We start from the raw sequence: 20,394 nt of genomic DNA on the forward strand, positions 1-20,394 counted from the left end.
AGGACTAACACATGGAACACTAAAATGTGCCCATTGCTACTTTTTTCCATTAAATTATAGAGGAGCATCACCTTTTCAGAGGAATATCAAATGTAAAAATCATGAGTTCAAATTAAACTATCCTATGAAATTATGACAAAAACTAGTATGCAAAATACTGAGGTATGATCTAGAAACTGAACCTTTTAAATGAAGATTAACCAGTTCCCCTTAGTGTGCTTTACTTAGACATGCTTAAGCCAGCTGAGAAAACCACCAGAAAACCAAAAGAGAGTGGAGGAAATAAAAGATAAAACAACCCAATGTACACACATAAAAACCTATGAGGAAAACAGTTTATGGGTTATAGTTCTACAGCAAAATAAAAAGACAGCTGTGCAAGTGTCTCCACAGCTGGGGGGTGGTAGTTTGTTAGTAAACTGAGTCTGCAAATAAATTTATGTACTGCTTTCTATACCCAGTGGCAGCAAGTTGTCACATATGTCATCTTCTTAAAACCCAGTTATGTGTTAAGTTAAGTGACATAAAATAAAACTGTCATTCAGTAAAGAGCCTCATGCAGGTTATTTATAGTTTTTACAGATGTTTGTACAAGTGCGTAAAAGGGTAAGTATAGATCTCTAAGTCTTTGAATAGTTGTTAAGTCACAGCTAGGCTAGTAATGTTTGTATTTACACTTTGAAGGCCATGTAACAATTTGTGCATGTTCACAAGGAGGCACATGTCCGGTGTGGGGGCACCGAGCCCTCGACAAACACATGATTGACTCTCTGATGCTACATTATGAACATTATTGGGCTGGACTATTGTTAATCTGACAATTTCTGAAACCACTGGCTGAAAGCATGGACGTTTACATTACTTAGGTACAAGTAAATTATGCTGTATTACTATAGATCAGACATCCCAGCATAATATAAATAATTAAAATCAATCAATACTTAGCTGCACCATTAGAGTGATATACATACAATTAAACAATAATTACGATCCATTATGATACCTGTCACTCAAGACATTTTACATAATGGGCACTTTTAAGTACTTTAAGGATATTTTGATATAACTATTTGTATAACTTTTGTATTATTTAGTAGGAATATGACTTTTAAGTAGAGTCTGAATAAATATTACTTGAAAAAACTTATTTAGTGACACATTTTAGTGCCACATTCAATGCTCGTGTATTTGGGCGTTTGTGCGCCAGTTTTCTTCACTGTCTTTATTTCCCCATCATACACGACCTCATTCTCTCCAACCACATCTACTAGGATGTTCTTGGTGCCCAGCCCTGCCCCGCTGAAAAAAAAAACCCTGTAAAATTGCGAATAGGACTGAACCAAGAGTGCCAACTCTGTGGGGGGTCAAATTTACATTACGTTGTTATCAGTTACGGGTCTTACAGATGAGTATGTTAAATCGTTTGGAAATCATATCACACAATAAGGTATTAGCTTAGTTTTTCGATGAGTGAAGTAATTTATATTTTATAATTTTACTAGTTTTTATATTAAAGTGGAACCCCAGCATCCTTTAATGGTTTGTCCCCGCCGTCTAGTTTAGTTTGCCGAGTGTTATGACTGACAGCGGTCGGTTACTAAAGATAAGCGGGTTTGTTACGATTCTGAGTAGGTGAGTGAATACGTTTGGTGACTCTTTTTTGAGAGTTTAGCTGCTGTTTATTTTCATTTGCTTCTGTTTGTAATTTCTATTCAACTTGGTTAAAGTTCAACTTCAGTCTTTGGCAACTTGTCGACCGCCTCTTGTTAGAGTTTAAGCTAACCGACGGCAAAGAGAGAAGTTGGTGTTTTTAAAGGGCTCTGTGACTCTGCTCTTTTTGTTTCTGTAAGCTGTGTTCAGCAGAAAAGCCTGCGGATGTAATTACAGCGTCGGAATCTCTGAATAAGCATTTTGTTGTGTGTTGTGTTACGGCAGATTTTTTTTCAACGGTCTCCGTTTTCCCAAATTGGCAGATACGTTCAGATTAAAAGGTTGATCTGTGTTTCAGTTTGCAGTTTGGAGCTTAAAATGTTCTCACAGATAGCGCTGCTATGTTGTCAGACCGGTTGTCTGTTTGTCGAGAAGCTGATAATTGATCGCACAAGGTTGGGATGAGTCGGAGCAAGTTTACCATTTACTGTGCTGTTTAAAAAAAAAAAAAGAAAGAAAAAAAGTTGGATCTAAAATCCTCACCATAATTTCTTATCTCCATTCATAATTAAGATCAAGCTTTTATACTAGCTTTTTAATAATTAAGTAAATAGACCTCCAAGTACATTGCACTTCTTTGACCACCCAAAGTGCTTTTTAAGTATTCAGACATAGATACTGTGAGAGATGATAAACAAACATATTTTTTCTATATCTCCCAATCTTTCTTTAACAAGGAAGACGTAATAGGTGCACTACTGGCATTCATTTAAATCTGTGTTGTAGTTTGCAGTTTCTGTGATGTAGCCAGGAGTAAACCTATCATTTAGAGTCCTCTGTTCTGAATTAAAGAGACTATTGTGGGCCTGAATAACAGTGTGACTGCTGTGTGTGTGTGTGTGTGTGTGTGTGTGTGTGTGTGTGTGTGTGTGTGTGTGTGTGTGTGTGTGTACGTGCGTGCATGCCTGGCTTTGTTAATTGAATGGACATTTGCATTATTGTCTATTACGGTATGATCTTTACAGTTTTTATTGCTCATCATATGCCCATTCGCCCAACCTTTATGTCCTTTACAGTTAAGCAGAGTTGCTGCAAGAAAATCTACCTCTCTTTCTCTCCACCCTTTCACGAGGCTTCACTCAAACTTTGAGGTATTGTAATCCAAGTCTTTGTTTTGCTGCCATGTTAACTGCAGCTTTGGGCTTTGCTGCTGCCTCTTGTTGGCTTTTCTCAGTACTCACTTCTCAGTTTTTGAAAGCTGGAAGGGTGGAGAAATTCCTTTTTGTATACTATCAGACCATTTTATGATCTCATACAGTGTGTTGATTTTTGGAGTGTGGTGTCTTCATTGTGACTTGGTTAAACTCCTCTTCATGGCCCTCCAGTTGGATCTGTCCAAATGTTCGTGCTACTTTTTGAGCTTTGTAAAAGACCCTAGTTTTGTCTTTTAGCCCTTCCTGCTTTGCTTTCGTTACTCCAAAAAACCCAAATTCCCTCTCCTCAGCTTTTACTTGTGCCTTTGTATTCAGTTCAATTACAGTTGCATTTCAATCTGCATGAATGATTGTTCATATTGACCAAAACATTTGTACTATACTCAAGCAACCCTACATCAAACTCCTTGTGTGCATTTTTCTCTGGCTTATTTTGTTTGGCTGTCTTTAAGATCAACTTTGACCTCCCTGCCTGGCTCTCTGTTTGACCCATTCCCACGGTATCCTGCACTGACTGTACACTCTCCGAGGACTGCCTTAATATTAGTTGCACTTAGACATTGAAATAGGAGAAACAGTATGACAAAATACAGAGAGTGACTCAAGCTGAGCAGTGTTGTATGACCCTGCTTTGTTTGCTTGTTTGCCCTGCAGAAGTGAAAATTTGAGATAGAAATATTAGTTGCATAACAAGCAATGCGCATGAAATGCATATGGAAAGAAATGGGTGCAGAAACATGATCCTGGAAACAATTTGGTAATCGGAAAAGTATGTTTGAAAGGGAGGGAAACCATATGTGTGCAGTAGATTGTCCTAACAGAGCCTGAAAAGAGCAAGCGCAGTAAAAAAAAAAATTAAACAATTGGTAATTCGGCATTTCTCAGCCATGGAGTCATTTAGTTGGTGACTGGACTGATATGCAGAGCTCCTCCCAACTCTTTCCATGCTGCATATGTTCACACAGAACAAAAACCAAGAGAACCAGCAATCCAGGTCTTGTCTTTTGTGTTTGTGGATCATCATTCATGTGGAATGATTAAACTAAGCACCCTTTGTTTGTTGCTGGCCCAGCAGTACAGTTTCAAAGTGGCAATCACATTAAACCAGTGGCGTCCACCTGTTTTCTGCCATGCCTGACATCAGAAGCTGAAGAAAGGATGCATCCCAAAGTTTGCATTGTTATTAATAACAATGAAAAATGATCGATATTGAATTTTACTTAAAGATGCATCCCATTATTGCAGTAGCATCATGTTTGTTTCATGTTAGTTTCATTTCATATATTCTGGTTATCTGTGTCAAAAGTTAAGAAGTCGTATGATGTATATTTATATACGTCATATTAGGAAAATAAGATGATATGTACTGATTTCAGTGGCTGATATTTATCTGCTGTGTCACTGCAGATTTGCTCTGGCTAAATATGCTGGAATTGTTGAAAGAGTTGAAAATGATCAGAGGAAAAAAATACTAAAAAAGGGGGGGACCGTACCGGTGACAGGCTGTGGTGACGTAACTCGGCTCATGAAGCTCATGACAAAAACCAATGTGGCAGCCGTAAAGGATGGCGGTGCCCCTGAAGCTCACCAAGTAGAGCGTGCATCCAGTGTAGTAATTCCTGATGTTGTTACTGCAGTGATCTGGGTCAGGACAGCCATTTATAATGTGCGTGTGTGTGTGTGTGTGTGTGTGTGTGTGTGTGTGTGTGTGTGTGTGTGTGTGTGTGTGTGTGTGTGTGTGTGTGTGTGTGTGTGTGTGTCTCCCTGTTAGCACTATACTGGCTCATCAAGTTTCCCTGAAGAACAAACAATATTGAAGGCCATTTATTTACATGAACGGATATCACCGGATTAAAAAGTGTGGCACATGACTGATTTTCTGGGTTGTATGTGACAAGGGTAAGAGCTTGGTAGAGAATGATCTCTTTGGTGGTTGAGCAATAGATTAGTTTGTGGGGATTTCTGAGAATGATTGGAACCTAAGTTTCCTCTTATATGAGTGTGTGGGTTTTGATAGCTTATTGAATGATAAGCTTTGCATTATCTGCTAACTGATCTCCACAGAGACATGCAAAGGAAATACTCACATGTATCATACTAGAGCATTATAGTCTTAGCAAACCAGCTCCAGCTCAGCTGTTTTTTATATTTGCTTATCATGAGCATTGTTGAGCTAATGTTTCTAGTGTGGGAGCATGTAAACAGGAAGTGGATCTAATGTTTGATGGAGTTGAAATTGTTTTCACAGATAGCCTCTGTTATGTTGTCAGACCAGTTGTCTGTTGTTTGAGAATCTGATAATTAAACCCATAAGGTTGAGATGAGTCTGAACAATCTTACCATTTATTGTGCTGTTGGGGTTTGTTTTTTTTGTTGTTTTTTTTTTAAGTTGGCTCTAAAATCCATATTGTAATTTCTTATCTCCATTAATAATTGAGATACATTCAAGCTTTTATAATGGCTTTTAAATCATTTAGTAAATAGACCACTTCTCTTCTCTGACCACTCAAAGTGCTTTTTAAGTATTGTAACACAGATATTGTGAGAGATGAACCACAAACACAATTTTCTATATCACCCAATCTTTCTTTAACAAGAAAGAAGTAATAGGTGCATTGCAAGCATCCCTCAAACCACTGGACCTCATTTGAGGGAAATAATTAAAGAATAAGGACAGATTATGCTCCAAAAGTGACAAGTATGTAATAAAAAGCTGTGAGCCAGAGACAAACTGACAAAACAAACACCAACATGTATGGGTTTGCTGTTTTGTTTTTTACCACAACCATAAATATGTAAAATATGAAGACATTGTGGAGAGGTGTTTCTATTTTTTTATTATCCTACATTTAATTTTCTGTAAGTGTTATTAATAAAGCTTAGATATAATTTAGATCAGTTATAATAATGGATAGAGAAGGGTTAATCAGGGACTTTCTTGGCAAATTATTAATCAGAAAATCTTCTAAAATGATGTCAAGAGAAAAGTTACCTTTATAATAAGAACGAGGAAAAATCATTAATTATTGACCAAATTTAGATTGTAAATTGTCAGTCACTGTTACCAAAAGCCAAATGTTTTAATTTATTTTATTTTATTCTTTTAGTTTAATATCGCATTTTATCTTCCCAGATGTGTTGTGCCTCCTAGCTTTGAAGTAGGTGGAGTTTGTTTTTACAGTCAGCTATCATGTCCAAAGAGCAGAATTTATAGCTGCTCCAAGGTTAGATTACCATATGAAGCAGTTGCCCAGAAATAAAAGTAGAAAATCAGGTGAACAATGTTCCATTTAAATGGCAAACAAGCCATCGAACATGCTTCCTCAAAATCTCTTATATGACACGATCTGATAGAAAAATCGTACAATGTGTTAGTCTGTCTCTGTTCATGTGTCATTCATAAATATTCATGTCACTGGTGACACAGTGCCATCTGACTCTGGCCACAGGCCTTATTATAAACCGCACCACAGTGGAGCTCTCAGAATTGTAGACAAAGTGACACAGTTCCTCACAGCAAGTCTCCCTGATGCATCATGCAGGTCACTTTATTCTCTTTGTAAAGGCCAGGAAATGTTGACAGTGCAGTGACACTTGATACACATTTGCACTTAAGCACACCTGTAACTTTAATAATCTTTCAGGGCAAGCAGCAACAAGACCGGGGCAATCAAATTCCAAGCAAGTGCGCTGGCATTTTCTTCCCCTTTATCTCTAACACTAACGCCCCACCTTCTAATCCTCCCCCCCCCCTCCTCCCAGGTAGAAGATCAAACACCATGGTGGAAGTAGAAGGCAGGTCTGAGCAGGCGCGGGTGTGAACCTGAGAATTACAGCTGGATACATCGAGACTGTCGGCAGAGAAGGAAAATGTCCCGAAATGTTAACTTTGACCTGAGCCACCCGCTTATGGAAGCTGGACTGGAGTAAGTGTCACTGTAGGGCTCTGTGTCACTTCATGTTACTCTTGTTTTGTTTTCACACTCTTCATTTTGATTTTGTCGATTTTTTTTTTTTCTTAGCGTGAAGGCCGTGAGAGCGGGAGGGAAGGCTTAAATGGGAAGGCAGATCAGACTGTACTCTGGTGCAGAGTTTTTGTCGTTTTTTTTCCTATCCTTTTCTTTTTTTTAACAATGCGACCAGCTGCTGAGCTCCACTTTATTGTCCTTGTTTCTGTTTGGTTGAACAGATCATGACTGTTTGCATGCTTGCTTCTTTTAATTCCTGTGTAGAAGTCAAAGGGAAGCGAACTTGCTGTTTGTCCTTCTAAAAAGACAAATGGTCTCTCCAGCTGGCTTAGGCGTACAGTATCTAAATCGGGAGTAGGCAACTTTTTTTTTTTTTCTAAGAGGGCCTGACTGACTGGTAGGGCTGCTCAATTAATCGAATTTTAATCACGATTATGATCTGGGCTTTCAACGATCATTAAAAATGACTGAGCCGATTATTAGCCCCTCCCTCATTTATCCGCGACACCTTAAAGGCCGGTCCTGAAAATATTGTCGGGCATAAACCGGTCCTTGGCGCAAAAAAGGTTGGAGACGCTGATTAAGAGGACCCGAGGGAAGCTAGGAAAGCTAAGCAGAAGTTATTTGGAGAGTGACTGCTGTTGGTTGAAAAGAGAGTTTAAAAAAAAAAAAACTTCAGTGGTGTTGCACACTATTTTATATTATTTTTTTAAAGTCATTGTTAACCCTTTAAAGCCAGTCAGAGCAGCATGCTCCGTTTTGTGTAACTATTTTTTAAATCCCTGTAGAACCTGAACCGAGTAAGCTAGCGCAATAATTTGTTTTGCATATGAAACCAGAGGAGTTGTACTTACATCTTATGCCATCAGCTTGTCCTCGGTCACGGTTTCCTTTCACATAAAGCTTTGCAAAAATTGCATAAAAAGGCTTGCAGGAACAAAAACATAATATTCCAGAAACACGCTTTGCCGATCCGATCAGCTGTTCGTAACACTTCCCACAGTGAAACAGACGTCAGCACGAACTATCACATGTCCGCCATTTCCTGGCCGAAACCGGAAGTGATGTCATTTTCGCGGAAATTGTAGTTTTTTACTTGTAGGCCTTAAACCTATACTGGTCATGTTTGACTTTTCTGTGTCGTTTCTGGGATGCTTAGAACTCGAATTGCACTGCTGGAAATAGTTTATTTTGATGCACCTGCTGTTTTCTTTGCAAATTTGCATCATAGGATTGTTTTTTCGTTTTTCCTGCAGTATATAAAAATTGGTGTATCTCCAAAATAAAACTATGAAGACACTCAAAATAAATTTCCTGTTGTTGTAAACTATTTTTTGCAACTTTTTTGTATTTAAAGCTTTGAGGGATAAACCTCTTAAATTTCTCCAAGTAGAAATATATGTAAAAAATACAAAAAACGATTTTCAATTTTTTTGTAGTTTATTGCACTTTTTTTGCAATTAATGTAGTTATTATGGACTTAATGCATACATATTATTAAAATATGGGCTATAAAAGTTGTATAGCAACTTGAAATGCTCCCACAAATGGCACTACAACATGTAAAAAAATAATATAAGCTCTGGCGGACTTGGTTCTATAGTAGGTCTTAAAGGGTTAAATAAATATCGTCAAATAATCGAGATCTCAATTTCAGTGAAAATAATCGTGATTATCATTTTTGCCATAATCGAGCAGCCCTACTGACTGGGATACAAGGCAAGGAACCACAGCCCCACAGCAACTAGTTAGAGACAGGACATGGTGCTGAAATATGTTAAAACTAATACATTTTGGTCAAAATGGTTTTACAATAAGCCAAAACCAAGAACCTTGTTAGAAAATGTTTAAACTTTGTGTCAGTCTGGCACACAGTCAACGTAATGCACGCATTAACTTTTATTATTTAATGCATGGCTGCATGAGTAAATGGAAACGGATAAAATATGAACAACATGGTCACATTCGTGAGTGTGAATTGTCATATTTGTCTGACATTTCTTTTTTACCATCTATGAAACATTTTGCGTATGAAAAGTTTCCCCAGACACAGACTGGTGCCCGACATATCCTCCTCTGTGTGTTTCATAATCGCTGTTGAACCTCTCTCCTGACCTCTGTACATGTCTAATTTGGATTCATTGCTCCATAAGACATGGTGTCGCTGACTTTCATTTCAGTTCCTGTGTAATCTGGCATACCATCCCCTGTTTCCTTTACTTAAGAACAGCTCAACATCCTTCCAATGAGATCATTTCTGATGAAGCTTTGAACAGTAAATGGTACAGTTAAAGAAGCAGATGCAACAATCATGTCCCATGGCAGGTCTTTTTTTGTTTGTTTGGGGGTTTTTTTTGTAAGTTCCTGGCACTTTTTTTGTCCTGTAATTTCTATGCAAAGTTTCTGGCTTGTAGCTCTTTGGGAATCACTTTGTAGGTAATTTTTGGCATTTTTGAAAGACCTTCAGGAGAACTATTACGCAAGACAACTTAAAAAAAACAATAAGCAAACTTTGGCTCCTTGGAAGCAAAAATGAGAGATGACTTGAGACTTTTACACTGGACTGTGTATTGCGCTTTGTTGTTTGTTTGTTTGTTTGTTTGTTTGTTTTGCCCAAATGTGATATAGATGGTGCAGGAAGAGGCTTGCAGCCTCCCACTCCCACCGGGGCCACTGATGACCAAGTCAGAAAGTGTTTTATCTGTAGGTTACTCAGTGGTCACTGGCCCTCAGAGCACTTTGAAGCCTTTGAATCTAGCCTAGTCTGTACCACCCTATTTCCTTTTTTTATCGGTCCTCAAGCCTGTGTGTCTCTCTGTCAGGAGCCCGGCAGATGAGGAAGGTGTTCACGATTCATTTCAGCAGCTAATTGCAGAACACCGTGACAATGGAGCAGCATCCAGTGCCTTGGAGCTGCAGCAGCTGCAGAGTGATTTGGATGAGGAGAGTCGAGGTAAAAAGAAAGACTGTTTGCATGTGATGAACTCTTATTTTTCATTTATATAAAAAATATATATTCTCTTTCTTCATGCCTAAAATGTCTTTACCACTTGTAATACCTTTCAATGCTGCGTTGAATTGCAAAGGCATCATTTTCTGTCTATTTGTTTTTCTATCCTCAGACAATATGCCATTGAGTGGCCCTGAACATGAGCATAGAAGGAGGCAGGGGGCAAGTGATTTGGAATGTGATGGTGGTGAAAGAGAAATGGACCCCATCCAAGGTGAAGGCTGGTCCTCGGACACCTTGAAAATCCTGTCCTCCATGCCCAGTCGCACCATTGGTGAGTCCTGCAACAAGCAACTATTAATCATGAGGAGAGTATTATACATAGAAATAAATAAATCAGTTTGTTTTAAAACCTTATGAGCACACTCATCTGGATTACTTTGTGTGTGTCCAACATGTGTTTTAATATAATTTTGACACTCCTCTCTAGGATTTCTGACACATGCTGATTCAGTGTGGTGACTGTTCACTTGAATCATGTCGGGCATGCAGTGCAATCCATCCAGCACTAATCACTAATAGTGTGTTGGCTTAGTCAGATTTAAAACTATGTAACAGCTGCAGAGCTCTAAGTCAGAACATTTTCACGTTTCTTTTAAAAAATGTTCTTACAACTAACTTAAATCATAAACAGTCTCACACAGTCTATATGCTGTTTTCCTTTTGTTTTTACATTATTGAAAAATATCAGACTTCTCAAACAGTTACCACAGAATGAGAAATGAGAATTGTTACCACAGTTTGGTTTATGTTGAAATCCAGTCAAAATCCTTAATGCAAAGTGTTCTAGAAGCATGTTCGCAGTAGTTTCTGAGAAATATACAGACCTAAAACACAAAATACTGTCTGAAAGTTGGTCTTGTTCTAAGAGCTTTCTTATCCCTTTTTTTTTTTTTAATTAAAAAATATTTAAATTGTAAAAAAAAAAAATGGATAAGATCGTCTTTATCTTTCCCAAAAGTTTGTTTTGTTTTGTTTGTTTGTTTGTTTGTTTTGTTCTTTTGCTTATCTGTTTGTTTTGGGTGTTTGGTTGTTTGTGTGTTTGTTTGTTGGAATAGCTTAAAAAATAAACTGATTTAAAAAAACAACTTAAAATAAATAAATGTTATTTAATGTTTTGCTGAGTGTAAAATAATTAGGTGGCCCTAGAAAGTAACTTAATGAATTCAGTATGGTATATTCTATCATATTCTAAAGTAACTTGCTAAATAAATGCTCAGTATACCACTGTAGTGGACAGGGCAGTGCTGACCAGTAAAATGAGGTACTGGTGTAGCAGGTGTTAACATGGTGTTGATGTGTTTCAGCAGGAAGCATTTCGTTTATCACCTTCCTGTCTGTGGCAGTTCAGGAGAAACAGGGTGGCAATGAAGATTGCTTTATCTCTTTGCAACATGGTGCAATATTTTAAGCATGTGAAACACAACTGGGAGATTATATAGACTTAGACTATATACCAGACTTTTAATACACGCCAAGCCACCCAAAAAAGTATTTTTTTTTTTTGTAAACCTGCTAGCTTAATCTCTAAGAATGTAACATAAATTATTTATATTTATATTTTATATAAAGAGTAGCTACAGCTATAAAATAAATGTAGTGCAGTAAATGCTTTGTCTCCCTTTAGAGTTACCACACAGGCTGCGGGGAAGTAGCTGCTAGAAAGAGACGAGGTGGCTTCTGTTAGCTTGCCACAAAGTTTACAAGATGTCTGCATGATTTAAAGCTTTAGCAGTTTATCTGCATCAAACGGTGCTTCTTAATGTACTTCTTCTTTCACCCAACTTCTTGTTTGGGTGAAACAAGAAGTTGGAAGAGCTCTCTGGTTTCATGAAACTCCTTCGAGGAAATAATTGTTGTTGATCCCATTTCTGCAGGCCGCAACAGGGGAGCCATCATCTCTCAGTACTGCAACAAGACCTTGAAGCTTAGGAGACGCCGGCAGACCAGACCATCCATCCGGGACTTCTCTCCCTCCTCTAGACCGTCCATACGAAGCTACGGCATGGAGGGGGACACTACAGATGCAGAAGGTGGAGGCTGTCAGACGAGTGATGTGCACTGTTTACTCTGATTAAATTATACTGCATTAGAATGATGTAATATAAATGATGTCGCTTGTGTTTATTATAGTGAGTAAGAGGGAACGTCTGGTGAACAACCTGCAGAACCTGCCTGTGAGCGACCGGGTGAGGATGCTTCGAGGAATGCCTCTGAGTGTCGCTGAGAAGAAAGAAATCAGGCATGTTGCTCGTAGTCATCGCTTCTTTTGTGTTTTATTTATGTTTGCAGCCACATAAACTGACTGCCTGCTTAGTTCTACTCTTTCTGACATTAGCTGCACATCTTATTCTCACTGTATACTGGATTTTAAACACTGCAAATAAATGTAATGATCTACAATCTTTGATATCATTAGAGTATTTACAAAGTTTATATTTACTGGTCTGTAAATACTCTTTCACATCATGTCACTGAAAATGATCCTTTGTTGTTTTTTGTATACAGGAATTTAGTAATGCAGAAGGAGAAACGGATACTTTCCAACAAGAAGCTTTCCTGTTGCAGTCAACTTAAATACTACATCATCATTGTAAGTTATCCTTTGTATTTCTGTGATTTTTAAATTCCTTAACAGATACAAGGAAACTAGAAACTGTTATAGTTGTGTTTCTATGTTTGCATTTTTAATAGTGAGGGGAAAAAAGATTAAAAAAATGCTTGCCCACACGGAGTTCAAAACTCACTTTAACTCGTTTGTCTTTTTTTTTTCTTTTTTTTTCTTTTGAGAGGGAAAAAGTGTCAATACTTGTATAAAACAAATACAATCAGTATTTATGTGACAAATAATATCTTGCTGTGAGGGATAAGTTTGTCCTACAAACTGCTGAGAATTGTAGAGATGACGACCCAAAGTGCACAGTTTGCACATTGTGCTCCCATCATTGTTTTCAGTTGCATCCTGTTCTCCTGCTGCGTCTTATCAATAATCAGTTTCTGGAGTATAACCTCTTTGTCATGTACTTGGATTTCTGTGTTTGTGTTTATAAGGTACTGTTCCTTCACTCATATGAACATTACTGTTAGCAAGTCCAAAATAAGAACAAAGTTCACTTGTCATTGGATGGCAGAGAGGAAGCAGAATAAAATTCAAAATAAAACTGAAAACTAAACATGAAACTAACACAGACATGAATACTAACACTTAGACAAAGGACTGAAGCATGAACATGGAACTAAGACAAAGGAAGTCACAACAAAAACACTCTGAATAGACCAGGGCTACTGATAATAATCAGCCTGAACCACAACACAAAGTAACACAAAACTAAAACCCAACAGCAGAATATTTCTAAACTAAACACAGAAACCAAAGACTCAAAAATACCACAACTAAGACTCACAATATACCAGAACAATAAAGAAATCAATGGGAAATGCCTAAAGAAAAACTTAAGCTTAAATATATTTACTAAGAATTTGAAACTCAAATACACGAGCAATCCACATACTTGGCAAGAAAGAACCCCACAAGGCTCAGGGGCTGGTCAGCAAACACATGTCATGTTTATCTCCCATATGTGATTGATTGTGTAAATTGTCAGTACTTGGCTAGTGCAAGATTAAAAAATTAAGTTCTGCTCTAACCACATTTCAAAGCATAAAATCATATATGAGCATATCTGTCTCCTCTGCATTCCTTCCTCTGTTTTTTTTTTTTTTTTTTTTAAGTTTAAGCTGGGTTATTCTTGTCAGGGTCACTGAGGTGTGATAACATGGAAACACAAATGAAACTCATAAAATGCACTGTGGATAAATGTGCCCAAGGTCCTGAGGTGTAGAGGAGTGTGGGGTATAGGTGTGATATTGTGTAATGTGCAGCTTGTTACTTTGCAAAACGTTTTCTACAGAAATTCCAAGTTACTGACAAAATGTAAACCCTACCTGAACCAAAGAAGCATTTGAGTCGCGACACAAGCCTTTCAAACTTTAGCTATCTAGTAAATGTAGCATGATATCTACAATGTGTAAGAGTGCTTATTCATTATGTGGTAGTAAGGGACAGGTTATTAACTCTGCTTTAAATGTCTGCAGCGCGGGGGGGGGAAGCGTTCGACCTGTCTTCATGGTTTTATATGTAACAACTGCAAGATCTGTCTCCATCAAAACTTCACAATTCATCCTTTTAAGATCCTATAAAACATTATTTAATATTAAAGATTTATTCAAGGTGCTCTAAGGGTGTGACATGCTATTGTAAATGTGTCACATGAAAATGGAACATTTGACTTTCATGTTGCAGCTGGGGTGGTTATTTCCTGTAGGTGTTCCTACCAGTGTGATTGCTCTGTTGCCCAAGCATTTATGACTTTCTATATGAGTCACAGCGTCTCAGAAAACCACAAACACACGTCCAGTTTGTCTTGTGTTGCTACAGTGATTTATTTATTTTTTCCACCTGACTTTTTTTAAACTGTCTCCTTCCAGGCTGCAAGAAAGAGCTGGTACAGCTGGTTGTCCTTCCTGCACTCTCTCCAGCCGTGGCAAACGCTGCTCAAGAGAGTGAGCGGGCGTTTCGGGACTGGAGTCCTCTCGTACTTTCTCTTTCTCAAGACCCTAGTCTTTTTTAATGTCTTCCTGTTCCTGGTTACGGGTGCGTTCCTGGTGCTGCCTCAGGCTGTGCATCCTCCATACCGGGATACGACATCATTCTCTGGACTGGAGCTCCTCACTGGAGCAGTAAGTTGTCTGCTGCAGAGTTTGCATGTTCTCCCTGTTTTTGCGTGGGTTCTCCCCGGCTTCCTCTCACAGTCCAAAGACATGCAGTTAGTGGGGATAGGTTAATTGGAAACACTAAATTGCCCATAGGTGTGAATGTGAGCGCAAATGGTTGTCTCTGTCTATGAGTTAGCCCTGCGACAGACTGGCGACCTGTCCAGGGTGTAACCTGCCTCTCGCCCTAAGACTGGGATAGGCTCCAGCACCCCCCCATGACCCTGAAAAGAATAAGCGGAAGTGGATGGATGGATAGATGGATCGATCAACTGAGGAGTTGCACCAAGGCCTAGTATAAGATAAATAAGGATAATTTTGCACTGAACTATACAAAGAAACAATACAATCAAACATAATTTTAGCTGCTTGATTTGGAAATGAGCATAACAAATAGCATTTAAGAATTTGATATGTTCCCTTATTTACAGGAAGTGTAGTAATAATAAGAACAAAGACGAAAAATTATTTTTCCAGGCAGTTCCTGTTCCCAAGTTGGAGCAATGCAATTTGTTAACCTTTCACTGTGTTTGTTTATTTATATTTGCCTGTACTTGCTTGTAAAGTACAGCTAAAGAAGTTTCTGTTCTTGTGTTTGTCTCAGGGCTCTTTCTCACATACCGTTATGTACTATGGATACTACGCTAACTACACACTGCCTAGGCGCTCCAGGGATGAAGGGGGAGGACAAAATGCCTCCACATTGACAAGTGACTCACAGCAGTTCTCTTACAACATGCCTCTCGCATACTTTTTCACCATTGGAATGGCATTTTTCATCACATGCATCATCCTTGTATACAGGTACAGATAAAAACAGACCTCATACAACTGTATCCACATCAGTCTTGCTTTTTTGTTGTTTACACGTCATCTCCCAACAGCATGTCGAAAACATTTGGTCGGAGCTTCAGAATCAACAAATCTAATAGTATCTTGACTATGAAGACCTTCAGCTGCTGGGATTTTAAAGTCATCAAGAAAAAGTCTGTTCAAATCATGTCTGAAAATATCGGCACACAGCTCAAGGTAAGCATGCAAACAAACACGATGCTCGTTCACATTGTAGACGCTGACTGGCAGGAATGTGCTGACCTGAAACATTCATTGTGGTCTGTATCTCTCCCTCACACCATCATTCTCCTGCCCCCTCACCAGGAGCTGCTGGCAGAGCTGACTCAAAAGCATACCAAGAGCACTTTCTGCAAAAGGTTCTGTAGGCTGATGGTTCATGGAGTGGCATGGACAATCTGCATAGCAAGCACCACTGGCTGTATGGCTGGCGTTTACTACTTCTCTGAGTTTATCCACAAGGTGAGGCTGGATGGATTGTCCTCCCCAGTGTGTCATAAAGTCTTTGTTCCATATGTCTCTTTAAACAGGGAGCTTGTTAACACGGGATGTACTTCCTGTATATCACACAGATTAGTGACTAGGTGCACGTTTTCAGCATCACAGTAATATCTAAATATCTCCTGCTGCTTCTAAAATGAATTTAATCTATTTATACATCTTATATTTCCCACTTTTCTTACAATTTCATTCATTTCAAATTTATATACATCTATGATTATAGTCAGGTTCAGTCATGATATGTATCGACTAAAAATATTGCTCAATCAAACCAATACTTTCCAGTAATGTAACTGAACAGCTTATCCACACCTTGTTTCTTCCTGCTTAGGACCTGCAGCAAAACCATCGTAATCTTGACGTGAACCCTTTGATGAAAGAGGCCAAATTGTTGTCTCTGCCTACGGTGGTTTCTGTTATTAACCTGCTGTTACCTGCCCTGTTCAACCTCGTCGGCTGGATGGAGACCTACGAGTCACCTTCTGTTTTTGCATATGTCGCCATTGGCCGGTACGAGCAGAGCATTATGTGGTTGAGTAATGTCAGAGGTTAGAGTACAGAACTGATGGATTTGGTTGTTAACAGTCTCTCTCTGTGTTTTCTAGGAATTTGATGTTGAAGATGAGCATGCTTGGAGTTCTCTGCTTCCACTGGCTGGGTCGGGTGGCTCCTGAATACAAAAGCATTGGCCTGACGGTAACATAAACAAGAAATTACACTTTGAAGCTACCAGAGTAGACAACTGTGTGAATAAAGGGTTTCTAATCACAAGTTTGTTTTGACTATGTCTGTTATCTCAGTGCTGGGAGGATTTTGTGGGTCAGGAGCTTTATCGCTTCCTGCTCATGGACTTCATCTTCACTCTACTGGACACGCTGTTTGGCGAGTTACTTTGGAGGTGGGTCACTTCAACAAGTTCTTTCTTGGTTTGTCTTTTTTTTCTGTCATTAAATGTAATTAAACTTTTATCTCTTTATGTACTTTTAGTCAAGTTCTTTTATTACATTAACTCATCTCATGTCTCCTCTGGCCTTTGGCAGGTTGTTTTCTGAAAAGGTGCTGAAAAGGAAGAGGAAACCAGTGTTTGATATCGCCAGGAACGTTCTGGATCTCATCTATGGACAGACATTAGCCTGGTACAATTCTCTTTAGATATGCACACAGTGAAGTGGCCCTGCTGCGACAAGCTCTTCATTCTGATGGATGAGAATTATGTTTGTGTTTCTTCAGGTTGGGAGTTCTCTTCAGTCCAGTCCTGCCTGTGGTGCAGATTCTCAAACTATTTCTGGTCTTCTACATAAAGATGGTAAATGCACAAAAGAGACACTGAAATTCAAAAAGAAAATCAGAAAAAACTTGCTCAAGGTGGAACTGTTTTTTGTTTGTTGTTGCAAAAGAGTTAGTGAGAGCTAATTAGAGGTACAGGGTGGTGGTGTGACAAAGAACCAAACAAAACAAAAAGGAACTTATAACAGAAGGGTAATAGTTAAGCCTGACTCTTAACCATCAAAGGTGAAAAAGCAGCATCCTGCCAGTGTCTCAAAATACTTGCAGTGTGGCGTTCGGGGAAGTGAATTATTACTGTCTCGCCAAAACTCCTGTTGTTTTGCAGGTGTGTCATGCAGAGGAACAAAACAAGCACGTTACAGACCTCAACATTACAAGAAATAACATAAATATCCTGTAGCACAGGACATAATACCAGGAAACCTTAAAATCTGGATGCAAACTGGAATGAGGCCAAAGGCACGTTGTTCACTTGAAAGCACAGCTTAAGCTTGACTTTCGTTTTGACTTTCGTTATAAACCAGCTGCCTGGAGCCTGATTGGGGTGCTGGCTTGGGCCCTCCTCCAGTCAGGCTCTGGGCAGCTGTAGAAGGTGGGATAAGGCAAAGCAGAGACCCGTGTGCAGGCAGCTATCCAGGACAGATCTGCACACACCAGTTATTATACAAAATGGTTAAATCGTGTGTTCACATGTCTGTAGACTCATTGTTCGATTAATTAAGCAGCAATGTAGCCTTAAAATATTGTATGTCGTCTCTGCTGTCTTACCTTTAATTTGCCTGTAGACACTGAGTTCAGTGGGACACATCTTCACTGTCAACCTTTCTCCTGAACCTCTGACACTTCTTATGAAGGCATTGACCTCTGACCCCAGCTCTTGTGTTATTTCTTTATTCCACAGAGCAGTGTGATGTTGAACTGTCAGGCCCCCAGGAAGCCATACAGAGCCAGCCAGATGACCACCATCTTCATCACTCTCCTTTGCATCCCCTCCCTCCTCGGCGCCTCCGTGTGTGTCACATATACCATGTGGAGGTACTCGCAAACAGGCAGCTCAAAGAGGATTTAACCCCCTCCTTTTCTCTAGCTACTACATCTGCAACTCTGGCATGTTCACATCAACATTAATGCTGCATGAATGAAACCAGGTCACTTATCTATTCCAGTGAAATCACAAATGCAGAATAATCCTAAAAAAACCAACCTGCAGCACAGCACAATCTGCGAAGCACTTTATTAAGCAAACAGTAGCTTTTTTGTGTCAAACTGTTCTTCAAAGAGCGAATGGGTTTGATTTTGAAGAACAGATTGGTTCTCAGCTCTGAGAGTAACCCAGAACTGATAATGTTCTCAGTCCAACAGCTGGAAACCTCAATGGAAACCTTGGCATTTAAGTGGTCGCCTTGAGGAGATCGTGTTTTTGACACTAAGAGGGAGGCAGGTCCCTGTAATGTGACTGTATCCCTAAGAGATGAATAATAGATACAAACACACATGTGAGCTCAGCCTTAGTGAAGGGTTATAAATTCATGGCTGGGTTAGTTTCAAAAAACTTTTTCCAACAATAAGAAACAGAACTTGATTCGTCTTTTGTTCTCCGGCCTGCACAAATACTCGAGGCATTCACACATCTGTTGTTTCTGTGTCTTCAGCATCACACCGTCTACATCGTGTGGTCCGTTTCGTACGCTTGACACAATGTTTAAGGCGGGAAAACACTGGATGGAAATACTGGAAAAAGATAATCCCAGCCTGTCCGTGCTGTCCAAGGCTCACACATATTTTGTGGAAAACCCATTTTTTCTGTTTGTGGGAGCAGGCATCTTTCTGTGAGCACACACACACACACACACGATCTATATCACTGATAGCAGTGTTATCTTTTTAAACACTTGATTGTTTTGTGATTTTCTGTTGATCAGGATAGTGATCTACTTCCATAGTCAGGTGGTGGACGGTCAAAGGAAGATCATCAGTTTACTCCAGGATCAGATACAAAATGTAAGGCACCACCTAGTGTTCAAATACAGATCTTGGGGGTTTTTTCAGTCCAAGTTTACCACAGTGCTAGGATGTTATACACTGAAATGTATTTGTACTTTTTCTTTTTTCCTGCGTGTCTTCAGGAGGGAGAAGATAAAAAGTTCTTGATCAATCGGCTGCAGTCTGTCCACAAGCAGAAACAAGATGCTGGAAAACATCTTAAAAGCCAAGTCAGTCACCTTTATAACCACCAACATTTCTAATGCTACAACACCAGACTGCACATCCAACCTTTTTCTTACCTTCCATGTTATTTCCTTTCTTTTTTTAGGACTCTACATGTTGAGGCAGCTGATTCTCCAGAAGACAAACCTCAGTCCACCAAGGACAGAAATTTTAAACCTGTGTGGATAAAACTGGAATACTAACCAGGAACTCAAAATCACTATGCAGCAGTAGATGTTTCATTTTGCCAAACGCAGATTGTTGAAGTGTGTGTTGTTAGAAGGAAAAGGGACTGTTTATTTATCTACATGAATGTTACTTGTGATGTTGCTGGTTTACTTTAAAGATGCACAGACTGATAAAGAGTTTAAGAAAAGGCAGCGTCACAGTGGTGGGATATGAGAGGGAAAGAAGAGAACAGTCTGAGGAGCTCAACAAGCGGATGAAACAGGTAAATCTTTCTGTAATAATAAAATGGGCAGCATAACAAGAAATCTTTAGCCCTTCCTTTTTTAGAAGCACTTTTATAGCAAATGTGAACAAAAGTTTATTATTACTGGAAAGATATTCTACCGTGTGTTAGTATGTATGCTGTAGCTGGATTTATTACTTGTTGGTGTGAGTGTGTTTATGTTGTAAATGATGTTATTATTTTTTTTCTTGGGTGATAACTGCCACTGTTCTGTTTTGTAAGTAAATTATCTTTTTGTCATATTTCAGCGTGTATTTGTCTTTATTAGTGCGTTTTTAAAGGAGTGGGCACTACTACCATACAACAAAATATAAGGCTTACAGCCTGAAGAACAGTATGGACATAATGCACTCTACAAGCATACACTTTTCTTTCTTTCTTCTTTTTTTTTTTTAAACAAACATGCAGGTAAAAAGCCAAATATGTAGTTGGTGGTATGTAGGTGGTTAACTGTGTTTG

The 20,394-nt window shown here is 38.9% G+C and overlaps 1 protein-coding gene across 3 annotated transcripts; it reads left to right on the top strand.

Moving 5' to 3' along the window:
- Positions 1 to 1,560: 1,560 nt before the first annotated feature.
- tmc6b (transmembrane channel-like 6b) lies at positions 1,561 to 20,332 on the top strand. 3 transcript variants are annotated; one of them, XM_080880270.1, is made up of 22 exons: positions 1,563 to 1,632; positions 2,727 to 2,801; positions 6,627 to 6,790; positions 9,655 to 9,785; positions 9,955 to 10,116; positions 11,720 to 11,875; positions 11,976 to 12,084; positions 12,351 to 12,435; positions 14,331 to 14,582; positions 15,220 to 15,419; positions 15,500 to 15,644; positions 15,774 to 15,929; positions 16,300 to 16,478; positions 16,574 to 16,664; positions 16,769 to 16,866; positions 17,009 to 17,104; positions 17,199 to 17,274; positions 18,157 to 18,290; positions 18,908 to 19,084; positions 19,178 to 19,256; positions 19,382 to 19,468; positions 19,570 to 20,332. In XM_080880270.1, the coding sequence occupies exons 3-22, from the start codon at positions 6,735 to 6,737 to the stop codon at positions 19,582 to 19,584; spliced, it is 2,484 nt and encodes an 827-aa protein (XP_080736396.1). In that variant the 5' UTR covers positions 1,563 to 1,632; positions 2,727 to 2,801; positions 6,627 to 6,734; the 3' UTR covers positions 19,585 to 20,332. The 3 variants fall into 3 exon arrangements, with proteins under 3 accessions (XP_080736395.1, XP_080736396.1, XP_080736397.1); XM_080880269.1 differs by lacking the exon at positions 2,727 to 2,801 and having other exon boundaries at positions 1,561 to 1,632; XM_080880271.1 differs by lacking the exon at positions 2,727 to 2,801 and having other exon boundaries at positions 1,585 to 1,628.
- The last annotated feature ends 62 nt before the right edge of the window (positions 20,333 to 20,394 follow it).

This window comes from Rhamphochromis sp. 'chilingali' (assembly GCF_963969265.1).
Source record: "Rhamphochromis sp. 'chilingali' genome assembly, chromosome: 4".
Taxonomy (NCBI): domain Eukaryota; kingdom Metazoa; phylum Chordata; class Actinopteri; order Cichliformes; family Cichlidae; genus Rhamphochromis; species Rhamphochromis sp. 'chilingali'.